General features: G+C 40.5%; 1 protein-coding gene across 5 annotated transcripts in view; it reads left to right on the forward strand.

Annotated features, from left to right (window-relative positions):
* Positions 1–21,622, forward strand: part of KLHL18 (kelch like family member 18) — an 89,542-nt gene that overhangs the window by 31,197 nt on the left and 36,723 nt on the right. For 2 of the 5 annotated variants that reach the window (XM_072653584.1, XM_072653594.1), the window contains 4 exons: positions 3,515–3,764; positions 14,368–14,498; positions 16,105–16,245; positions 20,882–21,080. In XM_072653584.1, the coding sequence (XP_072509685.1) occupies positions 3,543–3,764; positions 14,368–14,498; positions 16,105–16,245; positions 20,882–21,080 (693 nt within the window). In that variant the 5' untranslated portion in view covers positions 3,515–3,542. Of the gene's footprint in view, positions 709–3,514; positions 3,765–14,367; positions 14,499–16,104; positions 16,246–20,881; positions 21,081–21,622 lie in introns of those variants that run through there. The other 3 variants (XM_072653607.1, XM_072653604.1, XM_072653617.1) reach the window with 2 other exon arrangements.

Raw genomic sequence — 21,622 nt, forward strand, 5'->3', positions numbered from 1 at the left:
GCTTGCATTAATTTAGCTTTTTAGTTTGTAAAATGCTTCCCAGAAACCTTATAAATTAGGTAAAACAAATATTGGTATTTCCATTTTACAGACAAGTAAAACTGAGTCTAAAAGATGATAAATGGCTTGTGCAAATCACACAGCTGTTAAGGACAAAAGCCAGTGCAGAAACCTAGCTTTTCTCCAGTCAAGTAATTTTGCCATTGTACTACGTCCCTTTGTCTTCTCTTAAGAGTGAAGGCCTGTCAGTTAACAAGTTCAAAATGTTCTTTCTGGGTGTCCATGGAACTGTGTCAGGAGGTCACAGGATCTTTTCCCCCAAGTGGGTAGTCTCCTTCATGTTGGCAGGAATTAATATAAAAAAACCAACTCAAACCTCTTCAGTAACAGTTGTTTCCAGTTTGATTTCTCTGCCCATAACCCCTTAACATGATTTTCCTTCTTGGGTATAACCAGTATATGTTTAGTCTTTCCCTTTACCTGTGCTTGTCAAGGTGCGGAGGAATCCCTATGTGGAACACATTGCTCTCCCTGACCTCTGGATAAAGTACAAGGAATGGAATGTCCCCTGGTGTTCCCACGGAAGGAAATGAATGGAACGTTTAAAGAAAGCAAATGAGAGTGTTAAGCTACGGCAGAAGTGTGTGGTGACTTCTGGCCCCTTTAGCTTGCGCTGTTCTTTGGCTCTCAACTCTCACAGTTCACGTGGTAGGCATATTTCAAAATGATTTAACCTTGAAAGGTTTGCTGCTGTGATCTCTAGATGTTTATACAACATTAGTGAGTGCCTAATGATTGAAGGAGCCATTGACTGTATTTATGTTGTTGATGTTGAGGCTGTTATGAAGGTAATTACTTTACAGGTTTTAGTTGGACTAGATCTGTTATCCCAGGCAAATCATTTAATTTGTTTGCGTCAGTCTTCTCATCTACAAAATGGGGATAGTAATAGCACCACTTGCCTCCCAGAGTTGTGCAGAGCAAATGAGATGTTTGTAAAGCACTTAGTCAGCATGGTGCATGGCACGTAGAGCTATGTAAATGTCATTGTTTTATTTTAGATGACCTCTGCCATCACTTCTAGCTGTGATTCTATAACGTCTTAATCCCTTTGAAGGTTTACACTCAGGGATAGTCAGAACTTTCTACAATGTTCCATTTTGAGAAGCTGAGGCACTGTAAGGGTGAGCTAGGACTGAAATTAAAGTAAGCCATCTCCCAGTGCAGTGCTTCAAAGACTAGTCCTCCCTGGTAATTTCAGACATTCTCATTTACATTCTGGTGACTGGGACCCATTTGCTCAACTGGAAACAGTATTTGATGCTAAAGCTGTAGTTTTGAGCCCTCTGAAGACCATTTCCCTTTTTTCTGTTCCATTACTTTTCGTTCACCGGGTATATGTTGTATGCCTACTATATGTCACGCACCACGCTAGGCATGGTAAGGGGATATAAAGGTGAATGAGACTTGGTTATAAAAATGTATCCCCTCTTTCTAGCCAGTCACCTTGCCAGTTTTGTGCTTTGAGTCACATCACAAAGACAACTGGGTAGGTGAGTGTAGATACATCAGCATAAATCCAGGCCTACAACTGGAGGAACTATTCAAAACACATCCCCTAGTTTGGGAGGAACAATATGGTCTTGTCAAGCGAAAGACACATTTCGTTCTCAAATGTTGCCATGGCATGGTCTGTCTTTGATGGACTACTTCCTTCTTTCAGGACACTGATAATCCTTTCCCCTTTTTTCTCCTTTCTCTTCCTGTTTTATTTTGATGTGTGTAGAGCACTGTTATAGGCACTGGGAAAGGTACAAAGATATTTTCTGCCTCTAAGAAACTCAGTCTAGGATTGAGGAATAAATATAGTACACATGAGCACATGAGAAGAGCACAGGAATAGGAAGGAGGGGTGATTAAAGTGCTCTTGTTTTCCTTCCCATCTCCAGATATCTTTGTGCTGATTTTTAGGGATTAGACTACCTCAAAGGCCTTTGTTTACTTTAGGATCCTTATAGGCCATAGCCTAGTAAATTCTTTTCCCTTTGAATATAATGTAACATTCTTTCACATTGTGCCTTTCATTCTGTTTTTTAGGTAGTTTCAGTACTGGACCCCAAATTCTTTTCTTAAGAGACAGCTTAATAACTTGCTTCAGATATTTTTCTGTCCTCTTTGCTAGGAAGGATGTACTCATGTGGAAAAGCAAAACCTTCATTTCTGCTTACCCACCAATTACCTCACAGCCAGATGTTTGGGTGCCCAAGTCCAAGGACCATCCAGCATTGCTTTTTGTTCTTCTACTTGGTTTTCTGCCATCATTTTTCTCCTTGATCTGACTTCTGACTCCTGGTTTCACCTTTGTTTCACTCTGTGCTCACTTGTTTTCTATAGAGCAGAGGTTCTTAACCTGTGAAATTTTAATATCTTTTGATAACCATTTCCATATTATTGGTTTCCTTTGCCATCCTATGTATTTTTTTTTTAATGCAGTTGAAAACATTATACTGAGAAGAAGTCCCTAGTACTTACCAGATTGCCAAAGGGGACCATGATACAAAAAAAGTTAAGAATCCCTGCTATAAAGTATTTAAGATACTGTTTCTTAAAGACATGCCTCAGGGAGTGGGGAGGTAGGGGGGAAGGAGAGGAGGGAGGGGAAAATTCTAAGATATATATGGAAGTGATTATAGAACACTGAAAAAAACCTAAAAAACAAAACAAAACAAAGACATGCCTCTAAGTAGCTCTAAGAATATAATTGTAGAGAGTGTAAGAACGCCATGAGATACTCTGGCAGATTACCAGGGAGAAGAACCTTGTCTGTGTTCTGTCCATTGTGTAGATAGGGAAAAGCGTTGAACTGTGTCTGCGTTCTGTCCATTGTTCTTTCCTAAATACATCTTTTCTCTGAGGATGTATGAAGTAAATCTTCAGTCAACTAGTTTTGCCTTATTTTGAACTTAAATCTGACACTCTGCAAGTTGCACTTATTGTTCCTCATTCTGCCCTCTTGGGGCAAGCAGAATGAATCCAATCCCTATCTACGTCTACCCTTTGAAGACCCGAAGACAGTAATCAGGTCCTTCCATCTGTCTGTTCCATTTGACCCATCTCACATCTGTTTCAGGCTAAAAACATACCAGTTCTTTCAATTTATCCTTGTATGACATTGGCTTAAGGCATTTCACTATCCTCATCGCCTTTGGATGCCCTCCGCCTTGTGACCATCTTTCCAGGAACATAGAACTGAAGCCAATTTTCTAGGTTAGTTCTGACTAGGCTAGGTTGTGTGCTCTGGACACCATGTCTCTCAGTGGGGGATAATAATTGTTCTTTTGGCTGCCATGTTTTACTATTGACTCATATTGAACTTTTAATCCACTAAAACCCTAAATCTTTTTCATGGAAATTGTTTGTCTGCTGGCACCTCCCCCATTTTATCCATATGAAATTGATTTTTTGAACCCATGTAAGATTTTATATTAATCTTTGTTCAATTTGGTCTTACTAGAATCGATCCATTGTTGACCTATCGTTGAATGTCTCTCAGAATCAAGCTCAGTGTGAAAGGTGAAGAAGTCCTGGGGAACAAACGTGCATTGAACTTAGGAGTCCACAGCCTTGAGCTGGGCTGCTGGGCTAGATGTTGCTATCTCTGTAGTGCTTTCTTCACCACAACCTGTGAGATAAGTGGTGTACATATCTCTCCGCATATCCCTCTCCTGACATGTACTGGCAGTAGGACCCTCTTTGTACTCCAGGTAACTCTTAAAGATTACAAGTTTTTTGTTTTGTTTTTTAGTTAGAACCATATTGATTTATATATAAGAAAAGTATAGAAGAATAGGGTGTGTGGTATGGACTATGCTGTGTTTGTTCTTACTCAGTTTTATGCACTTGTAGTAAACCATATTTTCTTGTTCAGTCATCATATGGATGTGAGTGGACAGAAAAATATTTACTAACTTTAAGAAATGTCTGTGTGACAAGGACACTTACTTAAAGTGGTAGAAAAATAAGGAATTGAGGTAAAACAGGTAGTAGACCAGGTTTTGGCATCATGCTTAGTGTCAGAAGGACTTGAGGTTAAGACACCAGTGGAGCCAGAAAGGCTCAAAGCTTCAGGCAAAGGCCTAGTGATGCCTTGACTAGCACCTCACACTGAAAGGAAAGCCTCTGGCACCACATCTAGCACTGGAAGATCTCAGATATCAGGCCTGACCCAGAATGGAGTGGAGTACATGTTCCAGGTGTGGGTTAGCTTCTTTAAAATTTTTTTTAAATTAACAAAAACTTATTTTAATCTCTGTTCTGCCTTCAAGAAAAAGAAAACCTGTGTGGAAAAAATATATGTAATGAAGCAAAACATGTTCCCACATTGTCCATGTCCAAAAATATATTTTCATTCTGCAACCTGAGTCCTTCACTTCTCTTTTCAGAAGTTTAAGACTATAAATTGTGAAGCAGGTACTAGCCTGCATTGTTAGTGAGAATTTCCTCACTAGCAAGTTCCTTGTACCAGTGGAATATCACATTCAGTCCCTTTTATAGATGAGGAGACTGAGGTTGAGAGATGTGAAGTTGGGGCAGAATTAGAACCCAGCTCTTCTAATTCCACTACCTGACCCCACCTCTCAAGTAACAGTGCTCAGAATCCTTAGTTCAAAGAGTATTTTGAAGAAAATAACTGGTAATTTTTAATGGGATATCAAATTATAGCTCGTTAATATTGTAGCACATAGTCGATACAAATAACTGTTTGAATTAATGGATTTTTGCTCACTAGTTTCACCATCCTGAAAAAAAAATCATTTTCCTGATTCTTTCCACTTACCCAATGTCTTACAGAGTATTGTAAACTTTACCAACTAATCTGAAAAAATTCTTCCTTCTACCTCTCACTGTCAAGGTCATAGTGTAAAAAATGGTGAAGAAAGAAAGGTTTTCTGGATTTGGTATTTGTTAAAACAAAGCAAGTTCTAAGTGCCTGTTGCCTCCTTTTTAAGTGGAAGTGGTTTGGGCTTTTCCTTTTAAATTGATTTTTTTCCTTCTCAGCAAATTTCGGGGGTGTTGTATATGCTGAGGCAATCCCATAATTGTCTTTAATTGGCTCTGTAGACTTTATTCACGAAAAATTTTCCAACTGTGGGTAAATCACTGGTTCTGACATACTCACTAGTTAAGTGAGTGGGGGCACTAAATGCATGTTTTGTACGTGGAAACGTATAATACATCAATCCAGCTTGGTACTTTTCAAAAACGTCCTTGAGTTTAGATCTGAACTGTACTTGATGTGAATCGGAAACATTTCTCTTCCTTTTGACAGAAAAATAGAACTTTTAACATGTTCTCATCTTACTTATTTGGATAAAACTTGATGTCCTAAGGTATAAAAAAAAAACTTTTAAAATCGAGGCCCTACATAAAAGCACTTTTGATCATCTACAAGGAATATTAAATCTAAACAACTATGGGCAACAATTCATCAAACTTATTATAAACAAGTTTTGTGCAGAGCACTGAGCTTGATGCTGGAGGAGATACAAAGCTTAATCGAGATCTGTCCTCATTCAGCTCAGAATCTAGTAGGTGAACGTGACTTACGCATAACTTATTAAAATATGCTATAGCATAAAATAATATTGGTGTAAGACAAAAGTTCTGTGGGAATTATAAGGAGAAAAAGTCCAGTATAGACTGGAGGGTTTGGGAAAGGCTTCATAGGTGGCATTTGGGTTGGACTTTAAAAGATAGGAATTCGATAGGCAAAGAAGGTGAGCGAGAATATTCTAGGCACAGAGAACAGTGAACAAGGGGAAAGCACAATTGTGTTCTGGGGGCAGACTACGTAAGTTTGACTGTAGTATGGACTCTGGAGAGGAGTAATAAGAGATAAGGCCCAAACAGGCACAGGGATGCCAGACTGGGGAGAACCTGGAAGCCAAAGTAAGGAGTCACTAAAGATTTTTGAGTAAAAGAAGGACTTGAATGAATCTGTAAGTAAGATTATTCCATCAGTAATGCAAAGGCTAGAGCAGGTAATAGGAAGACCTGTTAAGTGGTTGTTGTGGTAATCCAAGCAGGTGGTAATGAGGGCCTGTACTAGGGTGATGGCTATGGGAATTCAAAGGAAGGAACACATTCAAGAGAGACTGAGGAGATAAAATTGATAGCACTTGGTTACTGATTGTATATGCAAGGTAAAATTAGTGGAAAGGTTGAAGATAACACCAAGGTTTTAAATGTGGAAGACCTGGGTGAATGGTGGTGCCATTGATGGGGACATAGAATTTGAAAGAAGTAGCAGATTTGTTTTCTTGTTAGTTTGCTGCTGAATTTTCCTAGTGGAGGTCATCTTCCATACTGAATTCAGTAAAAACTGGAGGAACTGATGAAAATACAAGCTTCAGCTGGGCGCTCAGTGGTGCATGGTAGTCTTTTCATTCTTCTGTCTGACTATTACATTCCCACAGGGGTTCTTCTAAACTCTCCTATCACTTCCTCTGCCTCTTCCTTCTCATCTCCTACCCCACTGAGAAAATCAAGGCCATCGAGTCGGGAGCTTCTTCCACTTCTATGCTGCAGAACCTCTTTACATCATTTTCCATTCTTTCCTCCTTTATACTAGTCTCGGACAAAGAAGTAAGTCCCTCTCATTACAGAAGCTAACTCCACTACTTGTGCGTTTGATAGCATCTCCACATATCTCCTCCAGGCTTTTGCCTCAACCCTCATCTTCAGTCTCTTCTTATTTACTGAGTCTTTTCCCACTGTCTGCACACATGCCCAGCTCAAACCACTCTTTCAAACAAACAAACAAAACCCCCTTTACTTGATTTTGCTCTTTCCTTCAGCTTATATCCTGTATTTCTTCAGCTTTTCACAGTTAAATGCCAAGAAGATCTGTCTCTACAGGTTGTCTCTACTTCCTCATCCTGTCTTCACTTCTCAATCTCTTGCAAATTGGCTTCTGACCCCTTCGCTCAACTGAAACTGCTCTCTCTCCCAGATGATGGATGATCTTTTGATTGCTAAATCCAGTGACTTTTTCTCAACCCTCTTCCTTCTTGACTTCCTTACTCCTTTAAAAAATTTTTTTAAGCTTTGAGCTCCAAATTCTGTCCCTTTTTTTCCTCCCTCCCCTTACCTCTCCCCAAGACGTAAGCAATCAGGTATAGATTACGCTTGTGCAATTATGCAAAACATTTCCATATTAGTCATTTTGTATAAGAAGACTTGAATAAAAGTGTTGACCTGAAAACTTTGTTAAGAAAAGGCAATAGGCTAATTGCATACATTTCATGATTTAATTAATTAATCAATTCCCTATTAAAGACAACGGTAACATAATGCATTATGGAGCCAGAAATGTTCTGGCTACCCAGTGCAGAAATCTTCTGACTTATATACATTTTGCCGTGAGAAAGAAACTCTCCTAATTAAGCAAACCATAAATTCAGTAAGACAGGACAATTAACAAAGCAATGTTGGTCAGGCCTTGGGATTCCAGCTGGGTAAGAAAATCCCACCAGGCTTCCTGTCCTAAACAGGCCTTTGAAGTTGTTATCTTAACAGAGTTTGACAAAAGCTGAAGTTACAACCCAAGGTATCTGTGTTTTCCTTTCTTCACACTAGGATACTAGAAGAAGGGTCTGATAAGGGAGTAAGGGAGTCCCATTTGCTTGACATCAAAAGGCATCCTCTAAACAAAGGAGACTATTAGGTCCAGACTCTTCTTAATTCAAACTTTGGCCCTTATTAAAGTCTAAAATTTATATTAAACATTATCAAAAGAAAGAAAGAAGGAAGGAAGGAAAGAAATCAAGAGAGCTTCAGGCTGTATTCAGTCAATACCAGTGTTCTGGAGGCAGAGTATGCTTCATCATTAGTCCTTTGTCTTGGGCTTGTCTTGAATCATTGTATTGCTGAGAATAGCTAAGTCACTCACAGTTCTTTATCTTCCAGTACTGCTGTTACTGTGTGCAACGCTCTTCTACTTCTGTTCACTTAACTATGGAAGTCTTTCCAGGTTTTTCTGAAGTTGTCTTGCTTGTCATTTCTTATTGAACAAAAGTATTCCATTACAATCATATACCACCACTTGTTCAGCCATTCCTCAGTTGATGTGCACCTCTCATTTCCAATTCTTAGCCACCACAAAAAGAACTACTGTAAATATTTTTGTACATGTGGGTCCTTTTCTCTTTTTTTGTATGTCTTTGGAATGTAGACCTGGCAGTGCTATTGCTAGATCAAAGGGTATGCACAGTTTTGTAGCCCTTTGGGCATAGTTCCAAATTGCTCTCCACAGTGGTTGAATCAGTTAACAACTTCACCAACGATGCATTAGTGTCCTAATTTTCCCACATCTTCTCCAACATTTATCATTTTCCTTTTTTGTCATATTAGCCAGTCTATAGGTGTGAAGTGGTACCTCAGAATTGTTTTAGTTTGCATTTCTCTGATTAATGGTGATTTAGGGAATTTTTTCATATGATTATAGTTATCTTTGATTTCTTCATCTGAAAACTGCCTGTTTATATCCTTTGACCATTTATCAATTGGAGAATGACTTGTATTTTTGTAAATTTGACTCAGTTTTCTATATATTTGAGAAATGAGGCCTTTATTAGAAATACTTGATGCAAAAATTTCCCCCCAGTTTTCTGCTTTCCTTGTAATTTTGATCACATTGGTTTTGTGTAAAAACTTTTAAATTTTACATAATCAAAATGACCTCTTTTACATTTTGAAATGCTCTCTAGATCTTCTTGGGTCCTAAATTATTCTCTTATCCATAAATTTGACAGATAAACTATTCCATGCTCTCTTAACTTGCTTATGATATCACCTTTTATGTGTAAATCATGTACCCATTTTGACTTTATCTTGGGTATATGGTGTGAGATGTTGGTTTATACCTAGTTTCTGCCATATTGTTTTCTACTTTTCCCAGCAGTTTTTGTTAAATAATGAATTTTTGTTCTAAAAGCTTTGATCTTTGGGTTTATTGTATACTGGATTACTGTGGTTATTTACTACAAATAAATAATAGAAATTTTGGTATGTTGTCTCACTTGTGTTATTTTCCTTAATGAAATTATTGATTGTTTTATGATTTGTTCTTGGACCCTCTTGTTTTTTAGGATTAGGTTATTTCATTTCCAGTGAATTTTTAAACTCCTTCCATTGTTCATTATTGAATGTAATTTTTATTACATTACGATCTGAAAAGGATATATCTGCTTTTCTGCATTTAGTTGTGAGGTTTTTATGTACTAATACATGGTCAATATTTGTGTAGGTACCATGTTTTGCTGGGAAAAAATGTATTCCTTTCTATTCTCATTCAGTTTTCTCCAGAAATCTCTCCTATCTTAACTTTTCAAGAATTTTATTCACCTCCTTAGCTTCTTTCTTGTTTATTTTTTGGTTAGATTTATCTAGTTCTGAGAGGGGAAAGTCAAGGTTTCCCACTAGTAGAGTTTTATTATCTATTTCCTCCTATATCTCACCTTCTTCAAAAATTTAGTTGCTATATGAACTGATGCTGAGTGAAATGAGCAGAACCAGGAGAACACCGTATACAGTAATAGCCACAGGACTGTTTCTGATAGACTTAGCCCTCCACAGCAATGCAAGGACCTAAAATGTTCCCAAAGGACTGTTGAGGCAAAATGCCATCCATATCCAGAGAAAGAACTATGGAATCAGAATGCAAAATGAAGCAGACTATTTTCTCTTGTGTTAGGTTTTGTTTTGTTTTTTTTCTCATGGTTTCACCCATTCGTTTTAATTCTTCTACGCAACATGACTAATTTGAAAATGTGTTTAATAAGAATGTATGCATAGAACTCATATAAAACTGCAAACCATCTCAGAGAGGGAGGGGGAGAAAATTTAAGACTTATGGAAGTGATTGTTGAAAACTGAAAACAAATAAATTAATTAAATTTTTAAAAAGAAATAAAAGCTTGAGCAGACTTAGAAAAAAATAAAATCAAAAAAATTTGGTTGCTATACCATTTGGGATGTGTGTGTTGTATACATATACATATAATATACATATACCGATATATAAAACATATACACACATATAAACATACTTGGCTATGACTTTCAGCAATATATAGTTCCATTTTTTATCTCTTTCAGTTAGATCTATTTTTGCTTTTGCTTTGTCTGAGAGTGGGATCGCTACCCCTGCTTTTTAAAAAATTTTTACTGCAATTGAAGTATTCTTCTGCTCCCGCCTTTTGTCTTTGCCCTGTGTGTGTCTCTGCCTCAGATGTGTTTCTTGTGAAACAACGTATTGTAAGATTGTGGTTTTTAATCCATTCTGCTATCCCCTCCCATTTCATGGGTGAGTTCGTCCCATTCACATTTATAGTTATGATAATGAAATCTGCATTTCTCTCCCTGCCATTTTTCATTTGTTTATTCCTCTCTTTCTTTTACACCCCCGTCCTCTCCCTCCTCACAAGTGTTTTCCTTCTGACCACCTCCTTCCCCAGGACACTCTCTGTTTTATCAACCCCTCTCCTTCTATTATTCTCATCTCTTTTTGCTAACTTAGAATCTCCCTCTATTTTGAAGATGAAGAAACTGAGGCCTAGGAAGTTTAAGTAAGTCACATATAGCAGTGGTAGGCAAAGGAGATGTCATTTGTAACATTGGGGAGGAGCATTAGAGGAAAGAAATGTCCTGACTTCAACTCTTTTTGTGGAAGAATCAAAATTAAGTAGAAATATTTACCTTGTGACTTTGACCTAAAAATGCGACATCAGATGTTGAGGAAAATTCTTTAAACAGGGGCCCTATAAAAACACTGCAGATGCCTTAAACTGAGGATAATGGGAAAATTTAATGAGTCCTAAAGAGACCTTTCTTCCCCTAGAGCTCTTTTGCAGCCTTCCTTCCCCCTCCAGTCTTCCAATTATTCAGCAAACATTTTGTCAGTGCCTCCTCTTTACCAGGCACTGGAGATGCAAAGATTAAAAACAGAACAGTCCCTGCTCTCCAGGAGTTTTTGTTCTGTTGGGAGAAATGACATGAATGCAGTTTATTCGGTACCCAGTATCTACAAAGTAATTTCTGGGGTGGGGCACTAGCAGAACTAGAAGAATCATGGTGAACTTGGCAGGAGGTGGCACTTCAGCTCAGCCTTGAAACAAGGGAGGGATTCTGTAGGGGGGGTGGGCAGGAGAATGAGGAGGCAGGGTATACTAGGCAAGGGGAACAGGATGGGCAAAAGGCATGGAGAGAGGAAGCTGAGGATTGTATCAGAGAACATCAGCCAAGTCAGTTTGGCTACAGTGGAGCTCTTGAGGAAGAGTAGTAATGAGTGTACGATAGACCTGGAAGGGGAGAGAGGAGGCAGATTGTAAAGGACTTTAGCCTTCATTCTATTGTAGAGGCATTTGAGAGCCAGTGGAGCTTTTTGAGTAGGGGAGTGGCAGAGTGACCAGGACCGAGTCTGTAATCCATCCTGCACAATCATCTGGTTCATACTGAATCTTCCTGAAACATACTTTGATCGTGTTATTCCTCTCTTTAATACTCTACAGTGACTTAAAAATAATTCACCAAATAGTATTTGCTTGGCTTTCAAGACCTTCTAAAACCTTACTCCGTTCTTCCCAATCTGTCACTGCCACACATACACTTTGATATCTTTAGTCTAACAAGGCCAATTTCCTTATTCCTCCCCACCCCTAGATTGTCCACCTCTTTGTTTAGGTTGTTGACCCAGCTAGAATGCCCTCCTTCCTTGATCCTGCCTATCTTGCCCCAGGAGAAGTCCTGCCTCTTCCATGAAAGCCCTTGAAGTAGAGGTTTCAAACACAGGCATGTAGCCCACAGCCCACCTGCGTGTGGCCCAAACCAGATTAAAATCTAATTGGGAAATATTTAACAAAAGAAATTAATTTTATACGTGGATGTGTTAGGCATACAACCATGTGGTTTTCTAAGTCAATATGTAGCCCACAGGGCTTCTTATGCACAGTTTTGTCTCCTATTTATATTTGAGTCTGACATCACCCCGGAGGATGGCAATACTCATTGTTCTTTCCCATTTCTAATTGCTTTGTTGTTTCTGACAAGGGTATGAGATGAGCACCTTGTTGTATACCCTCTTGTGCTCTGAATGTCCATGATATTCAGTTTGATACCTTACTGTGACAGAAAGAGCACTGAGTTAGAATCAAAAGACCATATCCCACACCTTAAAGTTTGCAGATTGCTGTTCTGATTAACTGTTGCATGTAAAGAAAGCACTTCTAGGCAGGGATTACTGTGTTTTATATTTACTTTGTATTCAGCAAATGCTTAGGAACACAGTCCTGAGTTCAAAGGATGGCATTTTTGTTACTGTATTCCTAATAACCTAGAACAGAATAAGCATTTAAAAATATTTAATTGACTAAGCCATGAAATATACTGAGGTTCCTGGGATACTCTTGACAAAAAGAGTGAGTAGGATGATGAGCAGGAGCCTTGGCCTGAACAAGTTTTGGTGCTTCTATAGGATACTATTCAGCTTAGCATATTCATTTATTAAGTACCCATTTTATGCAAGGCCACATGAGATAAATCCTTATAGTAAGCTTGGATGATGATTGAAACGGTGTTTTTAGGAGCCTAGGTGGCAGTTCTCCTACCTTTTGCCTTAGTGAAACCTGTTGCTTCACGAGCCTGTCCTGTCCTGATGTGAACTTGCCCTTGTGCTTTATTGGAAGACATCCCTAGGGATAGAGACCTTTCCCAGTGTCAGGTTCTTCAAAGTAAGAAAAGGTAATGTGGTAGGATAGAGTAAATGGTTCAAAGCCGTTATCCTTGGTTCTGAATACTTGGGGGGCTTCCCCTTTTTCTGGTAAAGCTTAAGGAAATGAGCTTGCTTATCACTTTAGTACTTCTCTTTTGGATTCACTTGAAAGCTGGGACGAGGGCTTGGTTGTTGCCTAAATGAAACATATATTGAGTAGGGTATGATGAAGAACATTTTAAAAATGCATATCATCTTAATGCTGGAAAATTGTGATCTTTGTGGTATATAGCTTTATTGTGCTTAGTTGCCCCTTGCAGCAATAGTTGTAGTTGGATGGATAGTCATTTATTGAATTTTGGTCCATAAATGCTTTGTCTCAGTTCCAATTAGTTACCATTTTAGTATAGTCTTTCTCAGTCTCTATCACTGATACTGTTTTCTGACTCAGTAGATTTCACCTAGCCATTAGTAGCTCAGTCATTCTTTGACATAAGTTATTTTTGTTTTTATTTCTTAATATCAGCTTCCTTATAAAAATGTGGTAATGTATGTTTAGGAATCATTGTTTTTTGGTCTTTGTATCCACAATACCAGTGCCTGGCACATGGTGGGCCCTTCATAAATAAATGTTTGTTGACCAGTTGATTAAGGGGAAGGATTCATAAGGAAGGAATAAAAATACAACCCCCATGCACAAGTAGCTAGTGTACCATATACCCCAAGAACTGCAACACATAGACAAAGTGAACATTGAGTATTTATGTAGCAAACATCAGTGAGCACAAATGGATAGAATACAAACCCAGCAGAATAGCACTTCATCCATGGGAATCAGCCATTTCCAAATGAATGAATTTTCCAGATAATTGAAATCCGCCCCTTGAAGTATTAGTGCTTTTAAAAAAAATTAACTTTTTGGGATTGAGATTTTTCTGAACTGTGATCTGCTTCCTTGCCTTAGTAGTCAGTAACCCTTGGTACAGTGATGGATAAGGCATTGTTCATGGAGTCAGGAGGACCTGAGTTCAGATTCTGCGTCAGACACTTCATAGCTTTGTGACTCAGGGCATGTCCCTTCACCTTTGGTTGCCTTGTTTTCCTCAAATCTAAAATGAGGAGACTTTTACTTCGCAGGGTAGTTGTGAGGATCAAATGGGATAATCTTCATAAAGTGTTTAAAATGTAAACCTTAAAGTTCTGCTATTATTAAGGAGCAGCCTGTTCCCTTCCTCTTCTGACCTGCTGCTTCTAATCTATTATGGTCTTAGAACTGAGATGAGTGAAGTTTTCAGAGCTGTATATATATTAGGAGTCAGAGTAAGGACTTCTCCTCTAGGTCAAAGGGATTCGACTCTGTGGCCTCATAACTGCAAAGGGAACCCTCAGTAGAGGAGGCAGCTGCTCAGATAGATTCATGAAGGGGTAGCCTGCTGTGGCACAGAGGTGGCCCCAACGCTGCTCTAAGGGAGACACTTGCAAGTCTTTAGCCTCAGCCACATCCAGACTATGACAAGTGTCCAGGGTGGGTAAGCCGGCAGGCTGGGTTTGTGTATTTATGTCCCTCATTATTTTTCTGTGGCTTTCTTCCTCTGCAGGTTGGAGATCACAAATTCAGTGCCCACAGGATTGTCTTAGCTGCGTCAATTCCTTACTTTCATGCTATGTTTACCAATGACATGATGGAATGTAAGCAGGATGAGATTGTAATGCAAGGAATGGACCCAAGGTAACTATCGATGACTCTCATACTCGGCATTCACATAGTATAGTCTGCTTTTGGCTTTGTTCTTTACTCTTGTCCTTTAATGATAACAAAGAACTACAGAGGCATGGCTTATGTGGCCAGAGCAGCATTTTGCCTTTTTTAAAAAATAATTTATCTCCTATATTCTTTCCCTTATTAGGGAAGATCTCAGTGTAGACCAAGAGCCCAGTGCTTGACAAATGTTATATTTTCATTAGCACTGTTCCTGTCGGTCAGAAATGTGAACGCTGTTAAATTCTGATCCAAGGGAAGGCAGGTGATCTGCTTCGGTCACATTCTGAACTAGTAATTTTTCGTCTGTTGCATAGCGTTTTAGTCATATTGGCCTCCAGGATTAAAATATTACTGCAGAACCAAGCTGGAAACAGTGAGGAGAATGGTCAGAGATCCTGAAATGGGAGATTCCCACACTGACCATGTGAGAGAAGAGGGTCAGGTTAGATATACCTATTAAGAAAACACAGGAGACAAGTTGCATAATGTTACCTTGAGATACAGGGATCTTGATAATATCGTGTTGTGTTTGGGTCTGGTTGAGGCAAAAGCCTGCCTGGACATCGGGGTCTGTGTGATACTTATTCACCGCTTCTTGCTTTTAAAAACCTTTGCTCCCAAACTTAGAAGTTCCTACCTGCTCTTAGCTGCTGTCAGGGAAGCTCTAGCCATTGAAGTGCAGATAATACTTAAGACTCCTGGTTGCTGCTGCTTTTTCAACAAAAGGAAATCAAACTTTCCCTTAGACCATGTGTGAAAGCCAAAGCTGTTAATTGAAGCACTTTGGAGGAAAGGAGCACCTTGGCATGTCAAGCCAACAAATGGACAGGGCTTTTTGAGTGCTTTCTTGTGGGGCAGATCCCATAGTGTGTCTCCACATGGGAGGGGTAACTTCCAGTGCCAGAGAGGCCCCAGAATTCCACCCTGACATGGCCAAGAAGGCCTGTTGCCATTGGCATGTTTTAATCCAGCTAAAATCTGTATTAGGGGGATAAGAGATAGGGCAAGGATGGCACTGTTAAGTCTTTTTCTCAAGGTCCAAATCTTTGGGTGGTGATTTCTCAAAGCAATGTGTGCTTAAGGTCCTAAACAGTCCCTGAGGCTAGACACAGGGGCAGGGAAACCAGAGAATGGAACAGCCACGTCTAGGGGTGAGGGTGAGAGTGCATTGTGATGGGGGAAGAGCTTGGAGTGAAGAACTCCTGTATATGTGTATGGAGCAAGCTGGAAGAAAAAAAATGGAATCTTACTGACTTCAGAGAGGGAAAAAATTTGGAGGGATCTGAAGAGGGGAACAGGTGCCAAAAAAGAAGCAAGGGTATGTGAAATTCAGAGAATGCCAAAGAGACATGGGAGCAAAACACATTTAGAAATTGTTGTCCAACCAGCAGGTGACCTTGGATGATGGGAGGGTTATTGAGGTCAGGTAGAGTCCTAGAATGAGACGGACAGATGTCTCTCACACGGTCGGATTTTGAATCTGGTGCATTTTATTTAGCCTGCTGAATATGAAAGTTGTCAGAGAAACATACCTCTGCCTAACTCTGCTGTTTTTTCCTCTTCTTCACTTTAGTGCTCTGGAGGCTCTGATTAACTTTGCCTACAATGGCCACCTCGCCATTGATCAGCAGAATGTCCAGTCCTTGCTCATGGGAGCCAGCTTTCTCCAGCTGCAGAACATCAAAGACGCTTGCTGCACATTCCTCAGAGAAAGGTGAGAGGGCAATGAGAACCCTGCAGTGGGGAAATGATCTCCCTTTGCTCTGGGAGCCCCTGACCAGGGTTTGCTAGCCCTTCTAGCTAATGTCATGGTACATGAAAGGAGCCAATTGGTAAGAAAGACTGCGCTGCAGAAGTAATATTTGAAAAAGTCAGAATGAAGTCATAACGACCCACTGCCAGTTTAATCTTCCCAAAATAGAACTTTGTGAGTTATCCTTCTGGTAAAAAAAAAAACTGTCCCCATCAAGCTCAAACTCTGGCCTGGCTTTCAAGGCCCTTTATAATGCAGCGTCTAAGCTGTCCCTCAAGGAGTCACATTGGGAATTATAAGCAAATTATGGTGAGGTCTGGATCAGTGCAGACTGGGGAGATTGTTGAGTTTGGGTTCAAATCCCTTCTCTGACTTATATTGGCTGTGCGACTGGGGGCAAGTCAAAACCTCTGCGTGCTTCCAATTCCTCATCTGGAAAAATGTGGATAATTCCTGTAGTGTTTACTTCCCAGCATTGTTGTGAGGCTCAAAGGCAAGAGTGTGTGTGAAGTGCGTTGAAAACTTCCAAGGTTTCCCATGAAGGTCTGTAGTTAATAATGAGGACAGTGATGAAGACAGTGGTCACATGAGCTAAGTCTCATCTCTGTTGTTGCCCTGAAGCCTTCTTCTCACTCCTGACTGAATTGTTTTTCTTTCCATCGTCTGTGTGCCAAGCCTCTTCCTTTTCCTCCTCCTCCCTCCGGAGCGTACTCCCCCTGAGCCAAGCCCACCTCCCAGTCCTGGGCGGCACCGTGGCTCTGATTGTGGAGCAAGGTATCCCAGTCTCCTTCTAACTGCCAGGGCTAGTGAGTGGGAGCTGCCCACATATACACTGGAGAATAGCATTGCTGAAGTGCATGTCAGAAATCAGAGAAGTGGAGCAAGGCACACAAGGCAGATTTAGTACGACTTTGCATTTCTCAGAGATGTGCTGCTGAAAAACCAACTGTACATGGCCGAAGGTCATAGTTCCTTGGACAAGCCCATGTCCTTTTTGTGTAGGGGATGTTTATGTGTTTAACAGTTGTTATAATTAAGTTCACACTGAAAAAGAAAGTTTAAAGATAAGCGGAAATCAGCCTTCCTTGGGACGTGAGTGAAAAGCAGGACCTGCCTGTTCTGTGCGGTCACCACCAAGTCTGAGAGACAAAGAGTAAAAAGGGTTCTACGTGACTCAGTTCCATTGTTTTCTCGGTGCCCAGGAAGCACTTAGCATCAGCCTGCATGGAGGAAAATGGCAGGGAATGGATTAGAGAAACTGTGGGTGACAAAAGTTAAGGCTGTTGGCTTATTTCAAGTATTGGTTTGACAGAAGCAGGAGTGGGCATCTCTGCACATGGCTAAGCATGTTTTGGGAATACTCTCCTAGGCAGTAAGGCTACGGTCAAGTTTCAGGGGCGGAGGTTTGGGTCCTCCTTCATGGTTGAAAACTGAGCTCTAGGAATGAAGCTTTCCCTTGTAAGTAGCATAGAAAAGGTACATGTGGTTAATGCCCCAATATTTTCACAGCCCTTTGGCTTCTACTCTAAAAAGAACATAAGTAGGACCTTCTCAGATGCGAGGCCAAGCAAGCCAATGCTAGACTAAAGGAACCATCGTATTCAATTGGGGCTGGTCGTAAAAGCCTTTTTAATACTCAGCTGTTCTGTTGTTAGGGAGGCAGTGTGGTAGAGTAGGTATGGAGTCACAAGACTTTGCTTGCATGTCTGGTTCCCATGCTTGACCTTTGGCAAGTTAGCTAATCTCTTTGAGGCTCCTTTCTCAACTGTGCCGTGGGAATGAAACTTCTTCTGTCAGCTACCTCACACGGTGTTGTTGTGAGAAGAGTTTATGAACCTGGGGATGTTATATAAGGTTGATCTATTGGTACTTGTGTTAGAAATGCCTGGCTTAAACTGGAGCGCATAGGAGAGATCTCTGAACTTTGTGTTTTTGATTAAAACACCATCCTATTATTCACCCATGATCACAAATAAAAAGAGGAACATTCACTGACCAATAAGTATTGATCGAAGGCCGACCATATGCCAGGAACTGTGGAAAGAAAGAATGAAACAGCCCTGCTTCCAAATAGCTTACATTCTAATGGACAAGATGATAAGTAAAGAAAGACATATACAACACAGCTGCAAAGTGAATAAATATAAATATGTTCAAAGTAATCAAGAGCAAGATCATTTGAGAGGAAAGGCACTAGCATTGGGGGGCGGGAATCAGGAAAGGCTGCCTGTGAAAACTGCTTGATGCTTGAGATGCATCTGGAAGAGAGAGACTTTGTAACAAGAAATCAGGAAGGAATGCCTGGATTCCATGCATATGGGATAGCACAGAGAAAAAAGGTGGAGAGTTGTGTATCTGAGGAACAGAGAGGAAGCCAGTTTGGCTGGATCTCAGAGGGACGATGTCCAGTGAGGAGGTTGGAAGGTAGGTTGGGACCAGGTTGTGTAGGAGAGTTTTAAAGGACAAAAGTGCTTATGTAGAAACAGCAAAATTTGGAACTGATTGAATATGTGGAGGGAGGGGTGGAGGGAGGAGTGGAGATGATCTTGAGAGACTAGAAAGATGGTTTGACAGAAACAGGGAAGTTTGGAAGAGGGGATAACTTAGAGGAAAAGATACATTCATTTTAGACATGTTGAGTTTAAAATGTCTCAAGGATATCTGCATTGAAATGTTGGCTCAGCACTTGGTGATACAGGACTGAAGCTCACGGGGGAGACTATGTCTGGATATATAGATCTCGGAGTTGTCCGTGTAAGGGTGATAAACCCTTGGCTAAACCCATGGTTGCTGATGAGGTTATCAAGAGGGAAGAGAAAAGGGCCCAGGACAGAACCTTGGCTAATGCTTTCTGTTAGGTGATATGATTTGACTGATGGGCCAGCAGAGGAGACTGAGCATTTCCATTGTGAAAAGTAAGTGCAGGTTTTCAGAAGCTGACAGTTGTAAGGATTTTTTCCAGACACCACTACTAGAAGAGGCAAAGAAGCAGGATCTCAGTGCTAGGTTAAGACTTGCCCCTGAGTAAGATGCGCTCACTATTAGACACAGCCAGTGAAGAAATTGGTTTTGTTTGACTATTCATAATTATTATAAGGATTTTGCTTTTGTTTTCCATAGAAGGAAGAGGTGAAAGGGAGAGAAAATAGACTTTTATTAACTGAACAGAAATTCCTTTTAATTAAAAAAATGTGATGCAGGGAAAATGGTGTTACCTGAATGCAATTCATTCTTCCAAAGAGTGGATTAAATTTTATTTTGGAGCAAAGCCAAACCATAGAACTCTGTGTTACCTGTATCACATTGGAAACCTCAATACCAGACTAAGATGGCACATAAGGTCTGGTTTCTGTTGGGTGGGGCAGGGGGGTGCTGCAGTAAAGCCTTTGAAAGACATAGTAAAAAAAAAAAAAAAAAAAAGACTTGCCTCTGGCACCTGTGGCAGCCTTCCTCTTCAGCAAACCTTCATAACCTTGGTGGGAAATTTCATTGGTGCATCACCCCAAGTCTGTTGTCTTTGTGCTTTTTCACCTGACAAGGGGCCTGTCTAGCTTACTATCACCATCAATGTTGCCCAAAAAGAACCCGCAAGAAGAAATCTTCCATTTGTCTTAGATTATAGTTATTTTGTAACTGACAGATGATCTGTATAGAGTCAATCCAGAGTCAGAGCAGGGAACTCTAGGTGTGTTTGTCCTTCGTTGCCGAAGAAGACCATGCCATCAGAGAAATAATGCCGTGACTTGCACTTGACTTTGTGTTCAGTGAGGGAAGTCTGTGCAGGTCACCAGCCCCACTTCTCCTCCAGAGCCATCTGAATCCAGGGGCCAGATATTCATCAGGATGACTGGAGATGACCCAGGATGAGGCAACTGGGGTCAAGTGACTTGCCCAAGGTCACACAGCTAATGATTGTCAAGTGTCTGAGGTGAGATTTGAACTCAAATCTTCCTGACTCATGCACTGGTGCTCCACCACTGCACCACCCAGCTGCCCTATTATTCAGCAAAGGATCTGGGTACAAGGTATTGCTGTGTGTCAGCTCTTCATGAAGAGTAGTGCATTTGGAGAGAGGATTTGAGTGAATCTCCCTACTTACCCCTAAGCAGGTCACTGTAACTTTCTCTGCCTAATTTTCCTCATTTGTAAAATGAGGGGGCGTAGCAGAGAATCTCTAAAGAACATTCCTTCCCATTGTTCATCCTGTGATCCTGTAATGAGAGAGCTGCAGATCTCTAGAGAACGCCTGGCTATAACTTCATGCCCAGGCTCATTTTCTTCCTCTGCCAACTCTCTTTTTATCTCCCTCCTCCCCTTGGCCTAATTCTTTTCACTTCATTCATTTGCTGACACATCTTTGTTTAGAATCTAACTTAGACATCAAATTTTAAATCTGGAAGAGACCTTAGAGATCTCCTAGCTCAGCCCCCTTGGAAGTGACTCACCCAGAGTTTAAACAGTAATATATCGTGACAAAGCCAGGATGAAAACATCTTCCTTCTGCTCTTCCAAAAGGAACCTAAGAAATGATGAAAAATTTCATCTCACTTTCCCCACCACTGAGCTCTCCCTTTCTCTCTTTTCCTCACATCCAAAGGCTTCACCCCAAGAACTGTCTAGGTGTCCGTCAGTTTGCTGAGACCATGATGTGTGCTGTGCTGTACGACTCGGCCAACAGTTTCATCCACCAGCATTTTGTGGAGGTGTCTATGTCAGAAGAGTTCCTGGCATTACCCTTTGATGATGTCCTTGAGTTGGTGTCTCGGGATGAGCTCAATGTGAAATCAGAAGAGCAGGTATTTGGGGAACAAGCGTTAGGTGGGAATGTTGTTTTTTTTCAGTCAGTAGGGGCCAAAATGCATTTGGTGATGCCTCAGTATCTTACCAATTTGACTTTTTGTCTCTTCCCACGAGCTCTGAAGAGAAAAGCAGAATGTCTTCTCTCTACGTCTCCGTCTGCTGAAATTCTTTTCTTCTTTGAAGACTTAGCTCAGTTGCCACTTTCTCCATGAAGCCTTTCCTGATCCCCTGAGCCAGAAGCGTTCTCTTCCACCTCAGAATTCCTCCTACAGTTTCCTTTCTCTTCTCACACTCTACATTTTGTACTTGCCTATGTACACATTGTATTCCATGTTGCGTTGTTAGCATCTCAGCCATCTTTATATTGATGGAGTGATAGGGTCAGGACCCTAAAAGGAAAAGATCCTGTCTTTGAAAGCAGCCTAGTCCCTGACTTTTTCCATACATTTCAGTAGCTCAGATCACTCCACCCAAGGCACTTGGCCCACCCCAGCCCACTTGGATTACTTAATTAGCTTATTTGCCTTTCCTTAATCCC

The sequence above is a fragment of the Notamacropus eugenii genome, chromosome 1 (genome assembly GCF_028372415.1).
Source record: "Notamacropus eugenii isolate mMacEug1 chromosome 1, mMacEug1.pri_v2, whole genome shotgun sequence".
NCBI lineage: Eukaryota > Metazoa > Chordata > Mammalia > Diprotodontia > Macropodidae > Notamacropus > Notamacropus eugenii.